General features: G+C 37.3%; 2 protein-coding genes across 2 annotated transcripts; both read left to right on the forward strand.

Annotated features, from left to right (window-relative positions):
* Nucleotides 1-2,785: 2,785 nt before the first annotated feature.
* On the forward strand, nt 2,786-5,198 carry LOC130748958 (cytochrome P450 CYP736A12-like). The gene is made up of 2 exons (XM_057602211.1): nt 2,786-3,096; nt 4,143-5,198. The coding sequence occupies exons 1-2, from the start codon at nt 3,040-3,042 to the stop codon at nt 4,971-4,973; spliced, it is 888 nt and encodes a 295-aa protein (XP_057458194.1). The 5' UTR covers nt 2,786-3,039; the 3' UTR covers nt 4,974-5,198.
* A 20,052-nt stretch (nt 5,199-25,250) lies between these two features.
* LOC130743589 (uncharacterized) lies at nt 25,251-25,973 on the forward strand. Its single transcript, XM_057595830.1, has 2 exons — nt 25,251-25,682; nt 25,788-25,973. The coding sequence occupies exons 1-2, from the start codon at nt 25,251-25,253 to the stop codon at nt 25,971-25,973; spliced, it is 618 nt and encodes a 205-aa protein (XP_057451813.1).
* The last annotated feature ends 1,053 nt before the right edge of the window (nt 25,974-27,026 follow it).

A 27,026-nucleotide genomic window follows, 5' to 3' on the forward strand; every position in this document is an offset into this window, starting at 1 on the left:
TCAAACAACACAGAACCCTTCTTTGCTTTATAGAATCAGTGAGCAAAGAGGATTCACAAATAACAAGAACGAAGCACAATAACAAATCCTAAAACACTCGATCTCTCTCTATCAGCTTCGGTCATCTTCACGTTTTAGGTCTTCATCCTTTTATAGACTTCAGCAGCGGTAGCATGGGCTTTAGGGTTGGCACGGGCTGAAGAAACAGATATCAGTAACAACAATTCAAAAACACAATCTTGATAGATTCGGTTTCTTATTGCACAAGTAACGATAGAAACCAATCTTTTAGCAAAGATTGTTTCAACAAATAACAACCCCACAATTAAAACCCTTCTGGATAGCTACTTGCTCCTCAAGTAACTCAAAAACATATCTTCAGTAAATCTTCAGAGGGCCCACAATATAAACACAAGCTGAGGACTGATGTCCTAGCCTCACGAGGTCAGATGCCACGGCATCTGCTTCGACAATTAGTTGTTTTGACAAAATGCAAGGCAACATGTTCCAACATATAGGAATGGAAAGTTGAAATTATGGAATTCTAAAGATAACCCTTGTTATTCTAGAGAACAACTTATTGGTAATGTCCCTAAAGGAGTTCCTAAAGATCAATGGTCATCATTTGTTGATTATCACTTGAAGCCAAAATATAAGGTATAATTTCCTAGTTGTTTGTTATCTATAATTATCTTTTTCAGATTATATTTTAGTTAACGTGTTGTTCATATAATAGGAGTTATGTCAAAAGAATGTGGAGGCGCGTAAAAAGCAAACAATTCCACATACCGGCGGATCTAAACTTTTATCAAGGAGACAACATGAAATGGTATATAACTCATGTTATGCCTTGTTAGGTCTTAATAGATTGATCTAATTATTTTTATTTGATATTTGGACTTATATGAGTCACACACATATGTATAGGAAATAGAGGTTGGACATGCTATAAGTCGAGGAGAATTATATATTGCAACTCACAAGAGAAAAGATGGGTCTTATGTCAATGAGGAGGCAAGGTTTGTAGGGGTAAGTTACAAAATTAAATGTTTATTCCCCTGCTACTGAAATTGGAATTTAAAACCAGAATCTTGCTGTGCTTTTTTTTCAAGAAATAGAATCTTTGCGCTGCTGATTTAGAATAAGTTAAAGTTAATGACATGCTATCATTTTACCCAAATGACATGTAGGAGCAGGTTGAGCAAGAACTAAGTCAAACCAACAATTTTGTAGAAGTTTCAAAAAATGATGCTCTTTCCAAAATTTTGGGTCCAGATAGAGCTGGATGTGTGCGTGGATTAGGCTTAGGTGCTCTTCATAGTGTTGCATTTGGATCGACTAGTGGTATAGCCTATAATAGCTCAGCTGAAGTATCTCAATTGAAAGAAGAACTTAATTTTGTAAAGAGCAAGTTAGCAACTTCTGAAGAGAATATTTCAACATTGCAAACTATAATGTTTGCATTTATGCAAATGAAAGAATTAAATATCTCAGCAAACTTGGGTGCTTTGTTCGCGACTTTTACTCAAATGGTAATGTTGCTTATTGATTTAACTAAGGTAATATGTTGCAGTTTTTAATGAGTACAAATGTTGATTTGGTGTGGTTTTAATTTTTAAGGACAATGCCAATGCTAATGATGAACCAGTTCAAACTGCTGATCATGCAAAGGGTTTTCACTAATGTTAGTGAGGTTAGTCATGTTTGCTACTCTACTTTGGAAATTTAGTTTTGAATGCTGAATGTTTTCATTTCTGTTTCTCCATTGAAGTGATTACTTGATTGGGTAATAAATAATATGGTAAAGTCATCCTTGATTTGCCTTAATATTTTATGTACAAGATTACAGCCATATTGATTAAGCTACATATTTATGTCTATCCCCCTGCTTGACTAATCAGAATTAGATCCCATTATCTAGAAATGTTTCTAGTCATATCTTAAACGATGCTGTGACATCCAAAGCTGCATCTAAATCATATTTTATCAGTTTTCCTGATTTTAGTTTCAGCTACTGATTAGAAATTTGACAAATGTCTACCCTTTTCATTGCAGGGTCAATTGATGACAATATAGATATAATGAAGAAATGTCTAAAAATAATCGAGTCTTTAAATCCTTATGTACTCAAATTCAAATGTTGGAACCATATATTTCCTTTCATGTTCATGCCCATTTGTGAGTTAGATTGAACCTTGTGACATCTTGAGGCATACTCTGAATTTAGTAAAGATGTTGCATATTTGAGATATGTAAGTGAATTGTAATTTTTTTTTTGAGTGACTGAACCACCTTTGTAGAGTGGTCTTGCAATTACTTGTAGCATTATCATGCTCATGCTCATGCTTTTTAAAATTCATTATGTTCTTTTTTATCCTATTCTCTCTTTGCTTAATTTGGTGTTAGTTTAATCCCTAATCACCAACATATTAGAGATTTTAATAATTCATTTAAATTGATTCACAAATAAAAAAATAAAAAATAAAAAATTCACTTGGATGGGTCAAAACCTGAATTATGCATTTTGTGGCACTTAAAGGATGCCAGTACTGTTTGAGCCTAATTCAATGGTTGGTGTATTTCGTGGCATTTAAAAGATGCCAATACCAGTTGTGGCATACAAAACCGGCATTTAAGCAAAAAATGCCACAAAACAGTTGTGGCACCTGTAATAGAGGCACTTAAAGGTGAATGCCACTAATAACACTTGTGGCATTTAATAAATGCCACAACTTAACAATATCAATGCCACTAAAAATGCATTTTTTTGTAGTGTTCCTACTGGCGCAACATGATGAAACTGTGCATGTTTGAGCTCTTAAACATGCCGAAAGTTCAAAGCTTTGCTCCTTTAAGGAGAGATGAAGTAGGACTGTTTGTGGAATCACTTAAGAAATCAGCAGCCTCACGTGAGGTTGTGAATGTCAGTGAGAAAATTGGGGATGTTGTAGAGAATACTGTCCATAGAATGATTTGGGGTAAATTTGATGATAAATTTAATTTGGTGTAAAACAGCTTGCTCGTGACGTTTTTCTCCTCATGGGAGTTCTTGATCTGGGAGATTATATACCTTGGGTTGGGGCCTTTGATCTTCAGGTACTTCAACTACAACTACTACTAGATGTTTGAATCTACTTATTTCCCTTCATAATCATTTCTGATACGCAATAAACTTTTTTTCCTAGAATCAATTTTGCCTTTAAATGTGATTGAAGAACGATTTGCATACATGTACTATTGTTACTTTTGATTGTTAAAAACCTTAATTTATGTGGCTAACCAAGGAGGACGAATCATCAGTTAGTCCCTAGTGGCATCATCAGTTATGAGACTATATGACACACCATGTTATCTGCTGACGTGACAATATTGACAATGATAAAAATCTCAAATGTTAATTACAAAATGATGATTCGAACATGAGATCTTATAGTGGTAGATTTCTCGTGTTTGAATCCTCACTTTGAAAGTTTTGGAATTTTAAGTAGAATGTTACTATTAAAGACTAACTAATTATTTGTCAACCGGCTACATGTCATCGGTTAGCCACGTTTATTTGCAAACACCAATAATACTTTGTTCACATACCTTTTTCCAATTTCACTTTAATGATATAAGAAAAAAAGATTGAGAAATGAGTGATATAATAAGTTTTTGTTTATTAGTGATATAATAAGTGATGTGAAAATATAGAGGGAGATAGAAATAAGAAAATGCTATTGTACACGATTATATTTTTTACGACAAGGCACGACTTAATTCCCACCGTGTGATCTTAATCAGATTGGGGTTTTTATCATCAGCCCACAATCCTTGTTTTCCATCAAAACGTGCAAACTACAATCATCTCCCGTCGTGCATTGAATTTGTCATGTGATATAGAAATTCTCTAGAAATAAATGAGTGAAAACGAGATGAAGAAAAAATGGAGTGTGAGTGAATCATTAATCTCTATTGCCTCTTTTTTTTACATTTAAAGACTTATATTAAAGAAATTGAAATGTCGGGAGTAAAACCAAATAAGCATTCCTATTTTTAAAAACTCCTATTTTTAAGACTTTGACCATATTTAATCCTTATTCTTATCCTAAAAGATTTTACATTGTCCACTAAATTTTACTCAAATTTAATCCATATCTCAGGGACTTGTACGAAGGTTCAAGAAAGCGCACAAGAAATTTGACGAAGTGTTAGAGATAATCATCAAAGATCACGAGGCTTCTGCTCGCCTTACCGACCAGAAAAGCGTGCAATCTATTGACTTCATTGACATATTGCTATCACATATGCACCAATCAAAGGATAAACATGCTATTACCAAAACAAACATCAAGGCTATTTTGTTGGATATAATTATCGGAGCAGTTGACACAACTATCATGTCGGTTGATTGGAATATGGCAGAACTAATAAGGCACCCAAGGGTTATGAAGAAACTTCAAGATGAGTTAAAGAATATTGTAGTGGGTATGGGGAGGATGGTAGAAGAAGCTGACTTACCAAAGTTGCCATACCTCGATATGGTGATGAAAGAGACCTTTAGGTTACATCCACCTGCTCCACTCCTCCCACCTCGTGAGTGTACGGAAGATTTTACAATCAATGGTTATTTCATTGCGAAAAAGTCACGAGTTTTAGTCAACTCTTGGACATTAGGACGAGATCCTAAGATGTGGTCAGATAATTTTAAGGATTTTTATCCAGAAAGATTTCATAACACCGACATAGATTCTCATGGGCACAATTATCAATTTTCACCATTTGGTTCCGGTCGTAGACGCTGTCCCGGGATGCTATTGGATTTAACTACGGTTCCGTTTCTTCTAGCTCAGCTAGTGCATTGCTTCAACTGGGAGCTTCCACCGGGCGTGTCTACTGATGACATGGACATGACTGAGGAATTTGGCCTTACAACGCCAAGAACTCAGAATTTGCTAGCGATTCCAACTTATCGCTTAATAAATGAAGGTTAATTGAATGCATTCAACCTCATGAGAAAGCAGGAAGTTACTTTAATGTGTTTTTTAATTTATTCCTTTCTTTGTTTTTCCTTGAATAAGATCTTCATGTGCTCACAGAGCTTCTTAATTTGCTGCACTTGGATCGATCATACCTAAGAGATTAGGATGATTTTAAATTTCAGCAGTGTAATGATTGTAATATTTAATAATCCTGTTACTCATGATGGGTTTTAATAACGTTAAGTTGGCCGCATTCATGTATTTAAAAATTGCATTTTATTTTCCTTTGGACAAATCTTTCTAGCCCAAAAACCAACACAAAAACTAGTATCAACCAACAATTCAACACAGTTCGTAGATATCGGAGATCATTAAGCATTCATTCAAGGGTTCAATTTTTGAGAAGTGTATATAAAGAAAGATTTGTTAAAAAAGACTTACTCACTTAATCTAATCTCAAAGCTTCAAATATATTAGTCTTGGTGGTGCCAACTATCAAATACTTAATAAAAAAATATAAACAACTTTTAAATACAACAAACGAAATGATAACTTGATGGTGTATGATGGGCAAATAAATATTGATTTTTTTAGTTAAAAGGTGTATGATGGGCAAATAAATATTGATTCCACATGTCAATTTGTTATATAGCATTTTTTTTTTGAAAGCAAAATCTTTATTGATAAGGAGAGGTAACCAAGAGCAAAAAGGTAGCTCAAAGAAACAGTATAAGATGCATCAACAAAGTTCCACACAAAGGACTAATAGGCAGCAAAAAGAAAAAGAGCGCAGATGCAGAACAGGAAGCATTACAAGGGGCAGAGAATGAGAAAAGTAAAGGGGGCAAAGCATTCAAGAGAGAGCAGCCTTCAAAAAAACCCCTCCATTATAGAAAGTCACGAGCCAAGCTTCAGTAGACCAATCAGCTAGGATAACAACAAGTAGGAACTAGCAAATAACACAGCTTCATGATCACAGAGCAAAATGTGCAGATACCAGTGCAGGGAAACACTACCAATGGCAGAGGAGCTGTAAAGAAAACATGCAGTAAAATATATATAGTCAAAGAGTAAGGAAGATTCAGTTCAGCTTCTCCCAGATTGGTTCAATTCTATCGCACCCTGACTTTGCTAATTCATCGGCCTCACCATTTGCTTCTCTAAGTGTATGAGCCACACCCACGCAAGCTACTTCCTTCATAATCCAATCTATAGCATTCAGATCATTTATAAGCGCTAGAGGTCTATTGGATTTGCAACGGACCCAACCCACCGCAAGTGTAGAATCACTTTCAACCAGAACTTGAGAGAACCCAAATTCTTTGGAAAAAATCAGCGCCAGAAGAATGGCTTTTACTTCAGCTTGGTAAGCCCAAGAAACCCCCAAAGGTTTAGAAAACCTGCCCAAGACAGCGCCCTCCGCGTTTCTCAGAATTCCACCAGCATCGCTAATGCCGGGGGATCCTCTAGCAGAACCATCAACATTAAATTTGAGAATATTAGCCTCCGGAGGGCACCAAACACAGTTTCTTATCTTCCTCACTTTCCCCAAAGTCTTAATGTTTTCAAAATTTTGAGAGAAATCAACAATAGAGTAGGGACAACCTTTCCACCATGCTTTTGTCCACGACATAACCCTTAACAAGTGCAGGTCCCACACATGCTCATAAACAAATTCCTTTTGGTTAAAAACCAAATCATTACGGGCTAACCAAATTGACCAGACCACAGCACATGGCACTAGTTCCCACAACACACGATCAGATTTAGCACGAAGGGAAGGCCATTCCTTGAACAAGTCACCAACAGAACCCGGAACACACCATTGAACCCCATCTCTAGTCAAGATGGAAGACCAGAATCTCCAAGGTTTAGCACACCACTACATTAGGTGATGGACAGATTCGAGAGCCATCCCACATAGATCGCAATAGCCACCATTTTCAATAACAATACCTCTCTTTATCAAATTTTCCTTGACAGCCACCCGGTTTTCCAGCATTTGCCACACAAATAATCCAACTTTGGGGGGGGATTATTTTCCTGCATTGCTTGGAAATTAACCACGAAACCGGTCAAAAAATTCTCAGTTCCGCAGCAGAATACCCCTCTTTTACAGTGAAGATGCCATTGGGAGAGCCCGACCAAACGATTGTGTCTTCCTCATCACATGGGAAGATCAGATTCAGGTTTGACACTAGTTCCTGGATTCTCAGTTGTTCCCAATCGAAAAGCCGGCGGCGGAGCCCCAAATCCCACAACCAACGACCATCTTGGAAGATTCCCAAATCCGCAACCATAGCATTTTTATTTATGGCGAGGGCAAACAAGCGGGGGTATCTATATTGCAGTGGGTTAAAGTCTAGCCACGGATCATGCCAGAAGCGAATATTATTTCCCCTTCCGACACTACAGCAGCACCCTTCTCTAAATACTCTTGCAAAAACTGAATCTTCAAGCAGGACCTTAAAAATGTCCAAGAGCATGACAGAGCAGCGATTAAAATTAGTTGCAGCAAGATGTAAAAGAAGAAGTCTATCATCCCACCCATATTTCTTGCAAATCATCTTCCTCCATAGAGCGTTCTTCTCTCTGCCAAACCTCCATGCCCACTTAAGGAGTAGGATTTTATTTCTCCAGCCAAGAAATCCCACACCGAGTCCACCTACTTGAGCGCTCTTACAGATTTGTTCCCAAGCTATCCATGAAATACCACGACCACCATCCACCCTCCCCCAAAGGAAAGACCGCATCAATTTCTCGAGATCGCCCACCACACCAACCGGAGCCAGAAATAGAGACATGTGGTAAATTGGAATGGCGCTTAAAACTGCTTTCAACAAGACAAGCCTTCCACTAAGGGAAAGGTACTTAGATCCCCAAGAGCCGAGCCTTAGTCTCATGTTTTCTATTAGGGGTTGCCAAAATCTTTTCCTACGGGGGTTGTCACCAAGAGGAGCTCCAAGATATTTGATTGGGAGGGTACCAATCTGCACACTAAAGACATCCGCTGCTCGAGCCAAATCCTCATGAGAAATATTGCACCCAAAAATCTGAGATTTGGACAGATTTATCTTGAGCCCTGAGATTGCCAAGAACACTTCTATGGCAGCTGCAATAGATTCTAGATGTGCTATATTATTGTCACATACAATTAACGTATCATCCGCAAACTGAAGATGATTGATCTATAGCTCCTCCGCAACATGAAAACCACATGGCTCCTCAAACTCTAGGAGTTTATTCAGCATGCAAGATAAACCATTTACACATATATTGAAGAGTAATGGTGATAGTGGGTCTCCTTGACAAAACCCTTTTTCTATATTAAAGAAGTCGGTGGGTGAACCGTTGACCAAAACCGCAAGAGACGTCGTTGAGACGCACTCCTCAATCCATTGAATCCATCGATTGCCAAAGCCCAATTCCTTCATCATCTCCAACAAAAACAGCCAGTCAATATTGTCATAAGCCTTGGCGAAGTCCAATTTCACAATCAGCCCCCCCTCAGTTCGATTTTCCATAGAGTGAATGATTTCATTAGCTATAAAAATGCAATCAGCTATTTGGCGCCCCGATGTGAAAGCGAATTGGTTTTCTGAAATGATAAGTGGCAGAACCTTTTGTAGACGGGCAGCAAGAACTTTTGAGATGAGCTTGTAAACGCTTCCGATTAAGCTAATCGGGCGAAAGTCAGAGATGAAGCTTGGATTGACACTCTTTGGGATGAGTGCAATGAAAGCAGAATTCATGCCCCTGACAAGTTTTCCATGAGAATGGAAGTCTTGGAAAACTCTTAGAATATCACTTTTCAGAGTGTCCCAGAATGCTTTGAAAAAATTCAGATTAAAGCCATCTGGCCCCGGAGCTCTATTTCCATCACAAGACTGTAAAACTGCCCATATCTTTTCTTCCGTGAACGGTTGTTCCAACATGGAATTATCATCCACACACACCTTTGGCAAGTTATCACTCTTGAGGCTTGCCCCCCACCTAGGGCCCCTCTTGAAGAAAGAGTGAAAATGGTTAAGAATGGCCAGCTTGATGGCAGCCGGATCGGACAGGCAAACACCATTAAAAATCAGGTTAGCCAAGCTGTTTTTGGATTCTCTAACTTTTACAGAGTTGTGAAAGTAATGAGAGTTTTTATCACCCAACTTTAACCATCTCAATCTCGATTTCTGGATCCATTTGCTTTCCTCTTTTCGGTATTCAGACCATAACTGATTAAGAGTTACAAATCTACCTCTTCTTAACTCCTCTGACACACCTTCTCGCTCCATCCGAGCCATTGTATTGTGAAGGTTCTCTTCAAGAGCCTTAATTTTTTCAGATCCCCAAACACCCCTACGGGAATGCCATGCTTTAATTTCTCCTTTGAGGCCTTTTAATTTCTCTTGGAGCATAAAACTAGACCAGCCTTCAACTATAGCCGAAATCCACCACTCCTCGACTAAGTGCTTGAAGCCATCCTCAACAAGCCAGCAATTATAGAAGGTAAAGGGTTTTGGGCCAAAATTTTGAGAGCCAAGCTTTAGTAAGACAACCCTATGATCTGAAATCCACCAATCTTCTACAACCTAGGACGCCCCGTCAAAGCGCTGAATTGCCTCTCCATTCAACAACCACCTATCTAGCTTGCTCCAAAGGCCACCATTCCTTGTGCTCCCCCAAGTGGACTCCCCATTCCACAGAGGCAGGTCTGTAAGTTCATTTTCCTCAACAAATTTTTTGAATGTAGCATCTCCCATAGTATTATCATCGCCTCCTCTTCTTTCACCATCATTCAATATGACATTAAAATCACCACCCAAGATAATTCTCCCAGTAGCCAAGCGTAAATCAGCACTCAAGGAATTGAAGAAAGCTGCTCTGTCGGCCGGGTTGTTCGGCCCATACACATTACCAATCACGTCAAGCAAGGAGGAGTTATCAAAATTAACGAGCAGAAGAAGGTACCTCTGGTTCTTTATAACTTGAACTACCTTGAAGGTGGATTTTCTCCAAAGAGACACTAATCCCCCAGCCACACCAAGAGCAGGAACAAAGTCAAATTCCATACTCATAGATTTGGCCCAACTCACAATCGTCTTCTTTCTATTTTCATCCATCTTTGATTCCTGAAGCAAACACACCTCTGGTTTAATCTTCAAAAAATCTATGGGTATGGAATTTGACTTTGTTCCTGCTCTTGGTGTGGCTGGGGGATTAGTGTCTCTTTGGAGAAAATCCACCTTCAAGGTAGTTCAAATTATAAAGAACCAGAGGTACCTTCTTCTGTTCGTTAATTTTGATAACTCCTCCTTGCTTGACGTGATTGGTAATGTGTATGGGCCGAACAACCCGGCCGACAGAGCAGCTTTAGCTATATAATATTTTTACAATCTATTTAATATTTGATTGGTTTTAAAAGGTGTATGATGGGCAAATAAATATTGATTTTTTTAGTTAACAACATCATTATTAGTTTTATTTTAAATTTTAAATTTTTTTATGTTCTAAATCAAATAAATATGATTTTTAAAAAAATTACAGCATCAATATTTTTTTATTTTTCTGAAAAAATATTTTTTATATTGCTCTTGGCCATGGCTTAAAGCGAAGGAGAGAGGTGGTTCGATGAACCCATTGGCGTGCTTATCTCCGGTGCGTGGTGGAGTGGTGGGATAGAATAAGCTTGGTTGTTTGAGAATGAATGGAGCACGTTGCCTACTTATCTATGGCTTATTAATTTTGTTATTTTGTTTCTTTTGTTTCTTATCTTTTCTACAAGATGGTTATGCTCAATTATAATTGATAATTGGTTGCAACTACATTGTAACAAACTTTATTCATGGGTTGAAGTAACTTTCCATGAATTTGCTTTTCAGTTTAAATTTCTCTTTTGATTGGGATTTATCTTTGTTTTGTTACATGATGCACGCAAGTAGTTTTTTACTTGGAAAAGAGAAGGAGGTGAATTGTTAGAGATTAATTGTTAAATATTTCAGGAATGATCGTGATAACAACTTGATGATCTAATAGAAAAACCCTTATCTGCACTTTCGAACGATAAACGGGGTATTTTCAAGCAGTCGTTGTGCCATTAAATCTGTCACATGGACACTTGACACAAGCAATCCAAGTAAGCCTAACCACCTGCAAAATTAAACTAACTAAATAAATTCCAAGTTAGCTTTTTTAGTAATACAAGAATGTAACAAGTTGTTAATTTTATTTGTGCAGATTCTATATGAGAAAAGAGCTAGAAATTTTGGTTTTCTAAGTTTGTCTCCTTTGGGATGCTTGCCAGCTCTTAGAGCACTGAACCAGGAAGCTGGGGTGGTTGTTTTGAAGCAGCTTCTGGACTTTCTCTAGCACACAATAATGCTTTGAGCAGTATTCTCACAAGCCTTGATCACATACTTAAAGGGTTTGAGTACTGTCATTCTAATTTCTATGATTGGCTACAAGATAGAATAAACAACCCTGCAAATTATGGTATGTATTGCAATTTGCAGACCACTCATTTCCCAACCATACCTAAACAACCAAATAATTTAGACACTCAACTGACATCTCATTTTTCACTCAGGGTGTCTGCTAAGTGTCTTCAGTGTGCTGATGTCCATGAATCATTACTCTTAATTTCCATACTGCCACTGTATATCAATCACAATGTATGTTACCAATTCAATTTTGATTTTCGTTGAAGGTTTTAAGGAAGGAATTAATGCTTGCTGTGGAATTGGCCCATATGAGGGCAATTTACTTGTGGGGGCACCAAGAAAGTTAAAGAGTATGATTTATGTGACAATAGTGGCGAGTATGTATGGTGAGATTCTTTCCACCCAACGGAGAAGATCCATGAGCAAAGGAGAAAAATTACACGTGTCAATTTGTTAGATAACAAATTCCACGTGTCAATTTGTTAGATAGTTATATAAATTTTTTACAATCTATTTAATATTTGATTGTTGATTTTAAAAGGTGTATGATGAGCAATTAAATATTGATTTTTTTAGTTAACACCATCATTATTAGTTTTATTTTAAATTTTAAATTCTTTTATTTTCTAAATCAAATAGATATTGTTTTTTTTTTTTTAATTTGCAGCATCAATTTTTTTTTCCCGAAAAAAATATTTTTTATTTTGTATATATTTGAAGTAATTCACATTTTAATTCGAAAATAATAAAATTTTAAAATTAATATTCCATATAATTTTTATAACAATATAAAAAGCACAAAAATATATAAGTTTCGAAATATATACAAAATAAAAACACATTAACTATTTTTTTAAGGAAAAAAAACATTTATTATTTTTCTAGCCAATTAAGGATAAATAGAATCAATAATATGTCCAGTTCAAAAAAGAATCAATAATATGTCAAGCTATAAAAGGGGGAAAGTAAATATTAATTTTACGTTTGAAATTCAAATTTCATTGAATCTAGAAATTTCAAAAACATGTTATCATTTTCTAAATCAAATTGATATTGAATTTTTTTAAATTTACAACATCAATATTTTTTTATTTTGATTTTCTCAAAAATAATATTTTTTATTTTGTATATACTGGATTAATTATTTCCAATGTACCAAATATATTGACGTAAAAAATATTCAATTTCCTGTCAAAAAATAATAATTAAAATTTCAAATATCAAAAGTAAATTTTAAAAATAAATAAAAATTTATGAAATAATATTACCACAATTAAAAATCATTATGAATTAAAAAATTCTCAAAAATTTCGAAAATACAATATATTTCTCGAAAATATTAAAATTTAAAAAATGATGATGACAATTAAATAAATCAAATAAATATTTATTTGAGAAAAAAAAAGATAAAAGATACGTTTCAATTTTTTTTCATCTGTTGTTTAATATATTCATAATAATTAAGGTATTAATTAACGTATCTGTAAGACCCAAGATTTTAAGCTTAGGATCAGTGGAAGAGATTTCCATTTACGATTAGGGTTGATGTATTGTGAAGGGAAACCTGAACTAGAGTTTACCAAATGAAATAAATTTATGAAGGAGAAAGTTCAGGAAAAGTCTGAGGTTCGTATTGAAGTCGATAAAAGTTATAGCACGATCGTTTTACGCTTAAACCTAGGTCAGAAACCCTAGTATATAGCTAATTTTCACTTTTAGGCACGACGGAAGTTAATTCCAAAAATCTTCAGAGAAATGTTAGAACTTCTCTTTTTCCATATAACACAATCGTTTCGAGGCGAAACTCTAGAATCTAAGAACGTCTGATTCCAATCATCGGAAGTTTGCCGAAACCGAATCCCTGGTATTTCAAAACCCTAGAATTTCTCGACAATGAAGACTTTTTCTATTCAGAGCTTCAAATGAAGATTCTACACGCGTACACCCATTTCTCTTGATGATTTCAATCTTTCTTCCGAAGGAAGTTTTCCATTCCGACATCCGATGCAAAAAGCAACTTATCGGGTAAAATAGTTTTATACCGACTATGCTTTAGTTGCCAAAAATACAAAAAGACCTCATTTTAGTTTTGGAATTCTTTCGCCAAAACCTATCTTAGAATTCCCGGAGAATGACGCCGGAAAAATCAGATTCGCGAAACTTTCATTTTCCCGCGAATTTCCAACCTTTATATATAGCAAAGAAAGGAAGAAAAACTCAAATTTTCCTCCATTTTCTCTCCTCAAGGCCGCGAGTTCATCCAAGGGAGAAGGAAGAAGAATTTTCTTCATTACTTGCTTGATCGTTGATCCGTTAGTTGCTACTTCAAGGCTTCGAGGTATAGTCGCTAATCCTTACCTCCGATCGCTTTTTCCATAGCTTTTATGTAGAGTTTTCTGAGCGGATAGTTTATGGGTTTTTGCAAAACTATCATGAATCTTTCATTTCTGATTCTAAACCTCTTCTATATGTGCCCAAGATCACTTCTGCCGGATTAGATTTTCCGTTATGTCGCCGGAATTCCGCCGGAATCAATTTTAGCCTTAAATACCCATTTTTGGAGTTTTTGAGGTAAAGCTTCAACCTTTAGGCTAAAAACTATCGCCTTAGCTTAGTGTTAGTAGGATTAGTTGTCATAAACGTCGTTAGTAACGTCCCTGCAAAATTTGGTTTTTGGGATTTCAGTTTTGAAATTTCTAAGTTAAAAATCATGACCAAAATACCCCTGCGACAGTTTTTGATCCGATAATTTTTCCGAGCTCAGAATACCCTTAGTTACGGCTAATGAAAGCATAGGAACCAAGTTTGATCGAAGAAAAATCGAGCCCCACAATTGTGAAAAGTGGCCGAGCCCTATAGGGGAGGAAGGGGAAAATTTCCTTTTCCGAAAACTTGTCTTTTCGCGCTAGATTATCGTACCTTAGAGTATAGATTACTTCGAGTAACCTTAGTAAGTATCGATAGCTTAGTTTTCGATAGATTCTGATAGTATTTCTGTGGTTTTGCTCTAAAGGTGATTTTGAGGAATTCCCAGAGGAGCAAGCCTTTGATTGTGAACAAGTGTTAGGAGATCGTCCTGGAGAATCTACAGGTGAGGGCTTCTCACTGAATCTCTAGTTAATGCTTAGGGTCGATGTTTCGACATTGTTTACTGTTTATGCACTGGAATTGTGTGTGATTGGAAAATGTTTTCTGAGGCTTCGGCTGACAATGTAGATGATTCATCTACTGAATGTTTTTGAGATTGACTTACATGCTATGTGTTATGTGGGTAATCTAGGATGTGTGGTGCATGCTTTATATGCTAAGTGCTAAGTGTTTATGATGCGATTTATCGATATATGACATGTTGTTGATTGTGATGAATTGAATATGCTCTGTACTGGAATCTGAGTTTCTGAACGGTGAGAAAAGCGGGCAGGTCATGCCGATTTTATTTTGAGAGTTTTGAGGAAGCTTGAAAGGACGAATGAGATTCGGGCCTTGTTATGATGTTTATGGATCGAGACATTCTCTGGAGTCTTTGGGGATTAGGAGATCCCGAGAACTTATAGGATTTGAGATAAGACTAAAAGGATAATTATTTTGTAAAGAAAACTCATAAGACATTAAACAACCTCTAAATCTTTAAGTAATGGTAATAATCTCGGAAGGAAGCTTTGGATGCAAATCATAGTTTTGGAAAACGAGAAGTGTCGTCGGATCCCAGTATTGAGAAAGTTGAGGGGCTTCGAGAATGTAGATGTTGTGGTGCTGTTGGAGCAGCGTTTGTTGTTGTGCTGTTGGAGCAGCTATTGGGGTTGTGCTGTTGGAGCAGCTATGTTGTTGGGTGTATCTTCGACTTTGCGGCGCGAATCCGTATGTCCAAACCCGACGGGTTGGGCCGATTCGGCAATAATTGTTGACACGCGCGAATCCGTATATTCAATCCGATGGATTGGATCGATTCGGCGGTAGTCATTCAGGCACGCGTGAGTCCGTATGTTCAATCCGATGGATTGGATCGATTCAGCGATTGCCATTTTACCTCGCGTGAATCCGTATGTTCAATCCGAGGGATTGGATCGATTCAGCGACAACTTTTCGACACGCGCGGATCCGTATGTTCAATCCGATGGATTGGATCGATTCGGCGATAGTCATTGGACACGCGCAACGTCCGTATGTTCGACTCCTTTGAGTGAACCGACTTGGCGTTGTCATTTGTTGCGTGTGCGAGTCCGTATGTCCATCCCGATGGGTTGGATCGACTCGACATGCCTAATTGTGGGAGTTGCGTGTGCGAGTCCGTATGTTCAACCCAAGGGGTTGGATCGACTTGACATGCCTAATTGTTGGGCTATCCTGGGGATAAGTCCGGGAAACCGGTAGTTTCCGAGTATGTGATACTCTTTGCTTGTTGAGCAGTTGTGACCATCGGATTGAGATGAGTCGGATGATCCGGAGATCATCATGAGTTACTATGTTGATGTGAAGAAGTGTCTTTTGTCGCAGAATCGACTTTACCTTAGGGTAAGCTTTTAGAGAATTTAATTTACCTAGAACACGTGGCGACGTGTCGAGTGAGAGTCAGAGACGTTGTTTGACTAATCATCCTGCATTCATGCATACTGATTTAGTTGTCGAGTGTGATTGTTATTTGTTAATCCTATTTGGAACATGTTAATTGTTATTATTGCTGTTAAGTTCATTATGGAATATGCAACCCTAGGATGTTATCCCTAGCTATAAGCCTAAGTGGCTATTCTCTTATCTATATCTATTGGTGCTATTATTTATGTAATTCTTTGGAGTTGACCCTCGCGTCTTCTGTGTGTGCTTTGGCGGACAAACGCCCTTTGTCAGATGTCTTTGGCGGACTGGTTCACGACGGTTCACCCTTCGGGGGAAACTAGAGTTGGGATGCTGGAACAGGAGCGCATCGCGATAGCGAGCGGAGGACGGATGGTGTACATAGACTAGGTCGTTCTGGATTTCGAATTCGGACGACAATCATGCTAGCATGTAGGTTTTAGTGCTGGTGTGAGCTCCTCGAGATGGGATTAGTGTAGGAGTAGAGTCTTAGCTCTGAACATCATTTGTTTTCTTTGGGGACATGGTAGTTTCCCACCTATAGCTTTTTGTGTGGTTCCTTTACGGGAATCACAGAGAGTTGGTTGGACTTAAGAGGTCTTATTTTAGGCCATCTGGGCTGACTTATTCTTATTTTGAGGGACAGTGTTGCAGACACCTAGCCTTTCTTTTGGATTATACCTTTTGCCTACGGGCGTTCTTTTCTACTACTTTCCGTCACTGGAGGTTACTCGTGACGAGGTTGGGTACTTACAGCGGGGGTTGTAAATATATATTGTATAATAGTTTTATTGCTTTTCGCATTTGGGTTTTATTTAATTCAGTCTTGTCTTAGTTATTATATCGAAAAAAAATATTCACGTTTTTCCGCATTAGGTTTATTTTGGTTACTAAAGTGACGCCACCGAAATCGGGGTGTTACAGTATCAAATAGAATAAACATATTCTCCGTACAACGCGCGGGTAAAAAAACACTAGTAATTTTAAAATAATAAATGAAGTGGCATATGTCAAAATTATCATTTGCCATACTATTGCTATTGACAGAATGACATGGCATAGTCAAGGGTCCCATAGTCAGTCCGTCCCATGTAGCAGCATTGCCTGCTGTTTTTTATGTTCAAACTGTAATTAATTTATAATCAATGTTAATTATTTGGTCAAATGATATTCAATTGAGAGTTATTTAAAAAAATTGTCATAGCTAAGACTTGAACATAGGACCTAAAGGGAGGAAAGCTAATCCAAATTGGCACTACACCACTTTGTTCTTGTTAAGAAGAATGCATATTATTTTATATATATGATATACTAAGGTTATATTTTAAATTATTATAACTTTTTAATATAAATCGAGTCAAACAATTAACCCAATGGTTGAACCATTGACTCATTGATCCAGTGTCTCAACCGAATCGATCACCGATCTAAGTCTGATAACACTGGTTGGTTTATTGGGAGCTAGGACCGCACACACAACACAATCATGAATCGGAAAAGAAAATCCAAAGATATTCGCACTGTTTTATGTTGGTATAATGTGTGGGTGATGCTTGAAGTCTATTTAAATATTAATGAAAGAACTTGCACATGTTAAAATTATTATGTCAGGGGTCCCCTATTCAGTCCGCGATATGGGACCCCTTATCGTTGCATATTGGAGTTTGGACCGCCATATATATGTGGTTTTCAGGGCCTGTTTGGATTGGCGTTGGAGAGGCCAAACGTGCGTTGCGTTGCCGTAAACGCCGTTTTGTCGTTTCGCCAAGCCGTTTGGATCTGCGTTTTTCTTAACGCGTTAACGCTATTTTGCATCAAAATCACGTTTTTTTGGAATCTAAAAATTTGAGCGTTGGCGTTGGGCGTTCAGCGTTGATGGGTGAAAATACTCACGTTTGTTAAAATCATCCAAACGGTATTCATTATTTTAAAATCACGTTTGTTACAAATCATCCAAACATAAATCACGTTTACTCAAACACAATTTTACTCAAAATCATTTTAACAAAATCACGTTAATTCAAACACCAGTTTCTAACGGGATGCCAAACAGGCACTTTGTGTATGTATGTCTCTTTGTCTCTGCGTTGGGTGCTGTGAGGTAACTAGGACCACACAATTCACAATGAGGCTAGCTTCAAGACAAGCACTTACCATTCCTTCCTCAATTATTTCAAGAGACTGTGTGCGATGATGATCAATTAATCAACATGGCTTGGCATTGTCAGGATTGGTTTCAAGCTGCTGCTTCACATCATGTGTCTCTGCATTGGGGCTTAAATGTAGTTCCAGATTGGAGTTTCAATCCTATATTATATATTTTAATTATAATATAATATAATACAGGATTGTCTTTTTTTTTTTGGTCAAAAAAATACAGGATTGTTCGGCTAGGAAGTTTTCCTTTTAGGTCATTTTGTTTTTGAAAGAAGAGGCCCCAATAGGGTAGCTCATACTTTAGCAGCTCCAAGTTTTCTGTATCGTGATTGTTCATGGACTCATGGAGTCATGGTGGGGAGAGCCACTTGTGGATATTCTTGTCAGCCTTGTAGCTGATGGTCCAGATTTTAATTGAATATATATAAATGAAGGTATAAATGAAACTACTACGAAGTCTTGAACTTTTTAATGTATATATCAATCAATATAAACCGTCGCGTTGAGTAATTAAAAAGGTAAAGAATTGAACCTGTAAATTACATTCCTGCCGCCACACGCATGACGCATCAGTACCTTCTACATATTTTTCTAAGAATTGTATTGACAGTTACATTCAATTGATTTCCGGAAAATCCAAAATTAAAATATATTTTTATTTTAAGTAAAATTAAAATGAATGTTACTATTCATCCTACATGAATATTGTGATTGCACATCCACTAAGCTTTGTTTCTATTATATTTTTCGCATATCTTTAATTTTAAAAATAGTTATTATTATTTTTTTTGAAAATGGTTATTTTTATTTTTATTTTAAAAAAATTAATTACTTTTTAATTTAAAAATTATAGTCTATGTTTAGCACGCCTAGATAATAAGCTAGCTGAAAGCTAAAATGTTAGTTAAAAGTTTATAAGCTACTCCCTCCATTCCTATATCTGTCACTATTCTGATTTTTTTTCTTATTCCTATTTATTTGTCACTTGTAGAATTTCAAAAGAGCATTAATCATATTTTACTAATTCTACCATTCATTTAATGGTGGAATGAATATTGAAAGGTCACGAGTAATAAGAGATATATATGGTATAGTAGGAAGCTATATATCAATTTTAATAAAACAAGACAAGGTTGGGAGAGAACAAATGGTGGCATCATGCCATGTTTATATTTTTCCCAAAATAAATCCAAGTTATTTACAAATTTATTTTAATTTTTGTTCCAACTCAAGAGTTAATGCTCCTTATTTTTCCAAAAGAAAAAGTAGAACTTTAAATATTATTTCTTAATACATATGTCACAACCTTAAAATGGCAAATATTAAGGAATTGAGTGAGTAGCTAATAGCTGAACTTATTTTTTTGTTAATAAAAGTTGTATGGTTCAAAAGTCCAAATTTAAGAGAAAATCTCGAGATAAAACAAAAGACAATCCAAAAACACTGAATATAACAACTTTGCTAGGAATGTTTCTTCTTATCCAGACTCTGTTTGGATTGAGGAGGGACCTCTGGGGTTGTCTAGTCTTTTGAGGGATGATGTATTGGCATCTATGCCGAACTCATTTTTGATTTAATTTTATTTGATTGTTGATTTCAAAAAAAAAAAAACTACCAAGCAATCAAGTCTATTGAAAACCCATTAAAGAAAGATTCAAGTAGCAGTTGCAACATGAGGTCTGATAAGTCTTATAAGACTTTTCAACTTTAAATTAAATAGAATAAAATAAATTAATAAATATTTTAATTTAATAAAATAAGCTTATATTTTTCTAAATGAAGAAAATAATTTTTAGAATTTATATTAAAAATTGAATAGTAATTATTTCAAAATAAAATTTGTTGAGTATTTTGTTTGATAAAGATTTTCTAAGTGTTGGCTGCATTTTGTCTAAGTTGTTTGATATGTTAAATGGTGTGACAAACATTGTCTTTGTCTGTTGTGCAACCCCATGTCCTAAGCATCTGGTAGGACATTGTGATTCGGGTTGCTGGGAGATTTTTACGTGTTTCACGTTGAGTTTTAATTGTGAAGATTCGTCGGTGACATCACGCGTTTTATAAGCTGAACGTATCTTCTGCGATTAGAAGAATTAACCTATTTGGAGGAATAGGATTAATTCGTGTAGACCAAGTTAATATGTGAAATTGGTCTTGGTGTGCTATTTTTGGAGGAGATCTTTTTGAAGATTTACTTCCATTTTGCTACATGGACTCTTTGATGCTCAAGCCCATTGAAGACACCGACGGTGGAGCATCTACTTAATGTGTTCAAGGAACCCTAGCTGCTGTACGAGAGAGATTTACACATGTGTTAGTTGTACTCAGGATTTTCCTTGTGAGTTTTGTAATCAACTCCACAAAACACAACCAATTTTACCGTTTTCCTAAAACCACTTTCAAAGACCTTTCTTTTCCCATTTCACTCGTCTTGCATAAAAAAAAACCGTCTTCATGAGACCGCGGTAAAGTGGAGCAGCCACGACACAAAGTTCCTTACCTTAGCTGGATCTCGCTGGTGGACTTAGAATAAAGTTTGCAAAATCTCAACCCGAAGAACATCACATGGCTGAAACTTCAAACATCGAAGATAGGATTTTTCTCACTCAAAACTTATAAAAACCAAACCTTTACTATCAAGCATTTCAAACTAGCTTTTAAAAATGTTTCGTGCTAAGGTCCTACCAGATCTAAAGGAATATTCTAGCAAACTCTAGCAGAGCACAAATAAGGAAAGATGATGAAATAAAAGTGTACAATATCATTAATGAGTAAAATTCTAGTGAGAACAATAGAGAACCCCCCATTTTATAGAGGGTGGATTTGTAACCGTACCCTATGGAATTTGGGGAATTAGACCTTAAATCCAAGGCCCAACTCCCAATACAAGTAAATAAAACAAGCCCAAATCCAACACCTGGGCAGGCGACTCTCCCTGCCTAGCTGAGACCGTCTTCCTTTGGCGGTCATGTCCTTGTCTGAGAGCCCGCACACGATTTGACCTAGAGTCCTTATCTTATGTCTTGCTTATGTCTCTGGCGGGTCTCATACTCGCGAGGGACTCACCCAGTCAATGTTCCGTGTTAAGGTCTTACTAGCTAGATCTAAAGGAATAAAAGTGTACTATGTCATTAATGAGTAAAAAACTAGTGAGTACAACAGAGGACCCCCTTTTATAGAGGGTGAATCTGTAACTCTATGGAATTTGGGGAATTGGGCCTTACATCCAAGGCTCAATTCCCAATACAAGTAAGTAAAACAAGCCCAAATCCAAGACTTGAATTTATATATGGTATTCATCTGATGGTCTACTATCATTAAGTGGTTTACCCAATATTTTTCTTTAAAAAACGTCAACAACATTCTTTTAAATATATTTTGTGACAGTTACGTTCGAGAATGACTGCCAGGTTCTAGACAGTACATGGGTCTCAAAACATAATGATCCTTCATATTTATCTTCCATTATTAGAAATTGCTTGTTTTCGTCTTCTGGTTTTAACCCTTGTAGTTTTTGTTTATGTTAAGAGTCAATGTAACGTTGTAGCTGATTATCTTGTTAAAAAAGTTTTATCTTCAAAAAATTTGTGCGGCTTGAAGACTATCCGACAGATTTGTTACCCTTACTTATCATGAATGTACCGTTTTCTTTTGTAACAAAGTTTTTATTATTTTCTAAAATTTATATAGGTGATAAAAAAAATATGAATTAGTGGGTCTAGATTTTTTAACACACATACGAAATTATCTATTAAGTATAATATATTCCTCCGCTAAGGAGAAATTAAACTAGCGTGAAATACTGGAATGTGTCATTTGATTCATTTCACACTCTTTTTAAAATTGTTACTCATTCACACTTCATTTTTTTTTATTAATTTTATTCAATTACTTTTTCTTTATATTGATGTTTTTATCACATAATCTATTATCTCTCTCGTACTCTTATATCTATCCATATTTGTGAATGACTTATTTATTACCTCTTATAGCAAACTTGTATAATATGAGAGGCCTATTTAATTAAAGAACAATATTCACCATTTAACTCGTACATTCAAAGTAAAAGAACTCGCACATGTCAAAATTATCATGTCAGGGGTTCCTATAGTCCGGGATTTGGGTTTGGCGCCCCACCCTTTAGGCCCCACGCCCCAGCCTTTTTTTTTATCTCAAAAGTACCCATTGATAAATGATTAACCGATATAAATATAGACATCGGTTAATTATTAACCGTTATTTTTCCTCTGTATGAACACCTTCATCCCATTACCAGAACACGAAGAACAATATCGGTTAATCATTAACCGATGTCTATATTTATATCGGTTAATCATTTACCGTTATGATTTCTGGCAGTTTGATCACATTATCACCATTACTCCTCCCTCCACCAACCCCTCCACCATTACTCCTCCCTCCACCTGCCCCCCATAACTCGCCCACACAACCTTATTCCACCATTACTCCACTCCTCCCTCACATTTCACATTCCCACCACCACTACCATCTCCACATTTTCCACCACCACCACCACCAACACCACCTCCACCAAGGGGAAGCTCTAAACTCCCGGTAAGTGTTGTTAGCTTTTCGGTTTTATCTCAGTAGTTAGTTGTTAGTTTAAGTAGTTAGTTGTTAGTTTAAGTAGTTAGTTTAGTTAGTTAAGTTGGTAATTTAGGCTGCTGTATCGTGAACTGCATCGGTAAATGAATTTCCGTTAATGGATCGGATTATGATATTCCATTATAGTACCGGATTTTGATTTGCCGTTAATGTGTCGGATATTGATTTACCGTTTTGGCTCCAGGGATGACAGAGTCCTTTTTTTTTGGTGAATCACAATTGATACATGCTGCTAGATTGGAAAATGATAATCCAGAGGAGCAACCATCACTAGTTGAACCTCCGATTATATCTATAGATGTCTCTCATTTGTATCATACAGATCAGGTACTCATTGCACAAATTTTTGCATGTTTTGTTTATGCTTTGTTTATGCCTTATTTTATGCCTTATGCCTTGTTTATCCTGAAATAGTGTTTCCCTTTGAAAGATGATCTTATGAAATGGGTTCGCGACATTTCTATGGCAAATAATTTTGTTTTGGTGACAACAAAGTCTGATAGTGGTGCGAAGGGAAGAAAAGAATATGTCATTCTGGGGTGTGAGAAGCATAGTGTGTATATTCCCTACAGAGATCCTGATCTTGTTGAAGGAACGTCAACACAAAAGGCAGGTTGTCCTTTTAGGCTAAAAGGACGACGTACGAAAGATGGTAAAGGATGGTGGTTGAAGGTGATGGAGGGTAGACACATCCATCTCGCAACTGAGTCACTACTTGGCCACAATTACGCTGGTCGACTGAATAGTGAGGAGAAGGAGGACGTGATAAATCAGGCTAAGACTTGGGTTCCACCTAGAAAGATGTTGGCGTCCTTGAAAGAAAAAGATCCTTCAAACTTGACTACCATCCAACAAATTTATGGTGTTTGCAAGCAGTTCAGACAATCCGTTCGTGGGTCACTGACAAAGATGCAATACTTGCTGAAGAAGTTGGACGGTGAGAAGTATGTTCACTTCGAAAGAAATGAACCAGGATCGGAAGTGATTAGAGATATATTTTGGGCTCATCCGAATGCCGTCAAAATTTTCAACACATTCCCATATGTAGTGATCATGGATTGCACATACAAGACCAGCAAATACAAACTACCCTTGCTCGAGATTGTTGGCCTGACCTCCACAGATAAAACATACTCAATAGCATTCTGTTACATTGGCAGTGAGACCACAGATGACTACATTTGGGCACTGGAGTGTATGAAGTCTCTGATTTCCGACCAATCCAGGTTGCCTAGAGTGATTGTGACGGACAGAGATCTTGCCTTATTGAGTGCTGCTTCACAAAGCCTTCCCACCACTACCCATTTACTATGCTTGTGGCACATCAACAAGTGTGTTTTGGCAAAGTGCAAAGAGTATGTTGGCACAGATGATTTTGCTCAAGAGGTTATGGACAAGTGGGCCGAATTGGTAGATGCTCCAACAGTTCCAGAATTTGAAGCTCATTGGATTGAATTGTTTAACATGTGCAAGCTTAAACACAAGTTGAAAATTGCCACTTATTGTTCTACTACATGGTTGGTCCACAAGCAGAAATTTGCCAAGGCATGGACAAATCATGTGATGCATTTTGGAACAACAACAAGTAACAGGTACAAAAATTATGTTATGACTTGTTATATGTATTTCATTTCATAGATTATTACAGTATTAATTCTTACATGCGCGTTGTTGGTTTGCAGGGCTGAAGGTGCACATGCCAGCTTGAAGTTGATGTTGCGGAACAGTAAGGGTGACCTAGCCACATCATGGGATGCGTCGCATAGTTTGACCATCAATCGTCACACTGAGATAGTAGCATCGTTTGAGCGCAGTATGAATAAAATTGATCACCTTTTCAAGACCCCTTTCTACACAAATATTAGGGGATTTGTGTCAATCAAATGCCTGAAACTCATTGATGCTGAACTGACAAGAATGTAGTCCTACGGCGGCAGATGCGATTGCTTATAGAGAGAGACTCATGGACTACCTTGCGGTTGTCAACTTGCAAGTTACAAGTCAACCACTCTCATGTCAACTACTTCCAATTATTTATATTTGTGATTCAATGTGACATGTTTGTGAACTTGCAGATTATGAGAGGATTCCGTACGAGGCCATTCATCCATTCTGGAAGAGCCTAAGTTGGGAGCATGTACCTGTTGCAGATACTGGCAGCTCAGATATTTGCGGACTAAACCATGGAGAGATGCACCCAGAAGTTGAGGCACTGACACGTTATTTCCATTCTTTGGATACTGGAGGGCAGAGTATGGTAAGGAGGAAGCTTCAGGCGATATATTGTCATGAAAGTAGTACACTATGTACTCCTGAGCTTCGGATAAAGTCCAATCGCACTCCTAAGTTGAACGAGAGCAATCCACCCAAGGGTCGAGCAATAGGATCCTTGACTCATGATCCTTCAGCGTTTGAACTTACTGACAAGACGATTAAAGAGGAAAAGAAGTCTTCACAACCAGCAACGAGGAAGAAGCGTGTGAAGAAGTCTGATACAAGCCATTTCATGTGTAACTTTCCAGCATTTCTCCATCCATATATTGACAGAATTACAGATGTTGAGGATGATGGTAACTGTGGCTATAGATCCATTGCTGCATTAATGGGGCATTCCGCCGGTCAGGACGGTTGGCCTTGGGTTAGGGCTTCATTGATACAAAAACTTGATACCAATGTGTTAATGTATAATAGGATGTGGGGCACAAATGTTGTTTATGGCTTACATGATCGACTCACTCTTCCTCTTGGTGACCCGGCCACCCCTGACAAATGGTTTCAACTGCCAGAGATGGGATACCTTGTTGCCACAAAGTACCAATTGGTTCTCGTATCCTTATCCTCTATGGGTTGTAACACATACTTTCCACTGATAGGAGCCGGTCCACGAGATGAGCATACTGTTATAGCTATTGGACATGTGATAAATCACTGGGTACAGGTATATTTTGACCAAATACACTAATATTTTAGTTTCCTACTAGCTTGTCGATTAATTTTTGTATGTGGAAGTTATCTAATTTTATGGTTATTCTCTAAAATGTAGCTCCAATTAACTCCTGGACATCCTATGCCGACTATTGCTCCCCAGTGGGATTGGCACGCTGATCTTGCCTCCAAATACTGGCGCAACCCATATGGTCCACGTTTAGACATGTACGCTGCACAATTCCAAGCTTGGCTTGGTGCTTTTAGTGGTCATGCGGACTATGTGGACATCACCACAGATTGAATGTTCTTGTATTGTGTAATATTAATTTGTAAACTCTCTGTAATTTTAATCTTGTGGCCCTTATCCACAGGTTGTTGTTAATGACAACTATTTAGACATTATCGTAGATTGGCAGGTTCATGCGTGTACTTTTGGTAATGTTAATTTGATGTACTTTTGGTAATGTTAATTTGATGTACTCTTGTCATTTTCATTTTCATTACCCTCCACCACCAACCCTGACATTACTCTCAACCACCAGCCCCAACCACACTTCTACCATCCACCAATACACCTTAAATGATTTGACCGCACTCCTGAGCTATAAATCTCTGTTGTGTCTTGCCTCTTCTTCTTACTCTTCATTCCTCATCTTCCTGTCTATTGTGTCTTGCCTCTTCTTCTTACTCTTCATTCTACACAATGGAACAAGATCCAAATCCATTCGTCCGCCATTGCAAAGGTCAAAGCAACAAATCTAGCAGCTCTCGTCCTCTCATTCCTGGCCCGGCTGGCGCCATCCAGGCTGCCATGTATGCCCGTAGATCTACCCCAAACACACCATTCATTCCGACCCAGGAAATCGTGAGGCGTGTGCTAGATCATGGATCAAGAGTGGGGAATTGCCACTCCACTGGACTCTCTGACAGCGAACGTTGAGAGGGTGGAGAATTTTGTTTGTTGTTATCAAATCTTGCACTCCCAATGGGTTCGGAGATGCGAAAGTTACCCTCAAGGTATGTCTTGTCCTTGCTTTTGTAAGGCCTTGTTTTTGGTCCCCCTTGACTAACCGTTCTTATTTACTTCTCAAACGATTTCAAAAATTTAGGACCCCACGGGTGCTGTTGATGCTAGCATCCATCGCAAGGCCTTTACTCACAGTGAATTTGCGAATGACATAACTGTTGGATCTGTTCTCGTTCTCCAAAAGGTCTGAAACCTAAACATGAAACTTGCTTCATTTTTTGGACAAATAAGCATGGTTTGATTAAAGTATGCATTTTACTTACAGGTTGTTGTGTTTGCACCTAGAGGAACTGTTTGTTATCTTAATATAACATTGCCCAACCTAGT

This window comes from Lotus japonicus, chromosome 3 (assembly GCF_012489685.1).
Source record: "Lotus japonicus ecotype B-129 chromosome 3, LjGifu_v1.2".
Classification (NCBI taxonomy): Eukaryota; Viridiplantae; Streptophyta; class Magnoliopsida; order Fabales; family Fabaceae; genus Lotus; species Lotus japonicus.

Bases quoted from the DNA above. Each gene is read 5' to 3' on its own strand.
- LOC130748958 (XM_057602211.1), top strand. From the start codon at position 3,040: ATGGGAGTTCTTGATCTGGGAGATTATATACCTTGGGTTGGGGCCTTT. The intron at 3,097-4,142 runs GTACTTCAACTA...TCCATATCTCAG, and splicing joins TTGGGGCCTTTGATCTTCAG to GGACTTGTACGAAGGTTCAA.
- LOC130743589 (XM_057595830.1), top strand. From the start codon at position 25,251: ATGTGTAACTTTCCAGCATTTCTCCATCCATATATTGACAGAATTACA. The intron at 25,683-25,787 runs GTATATTTTGAC...TCTAAAATGTAG, and splicing joins TGATAAATCACTGGGTACAG to CTCCAATTAACTCCTGGACA.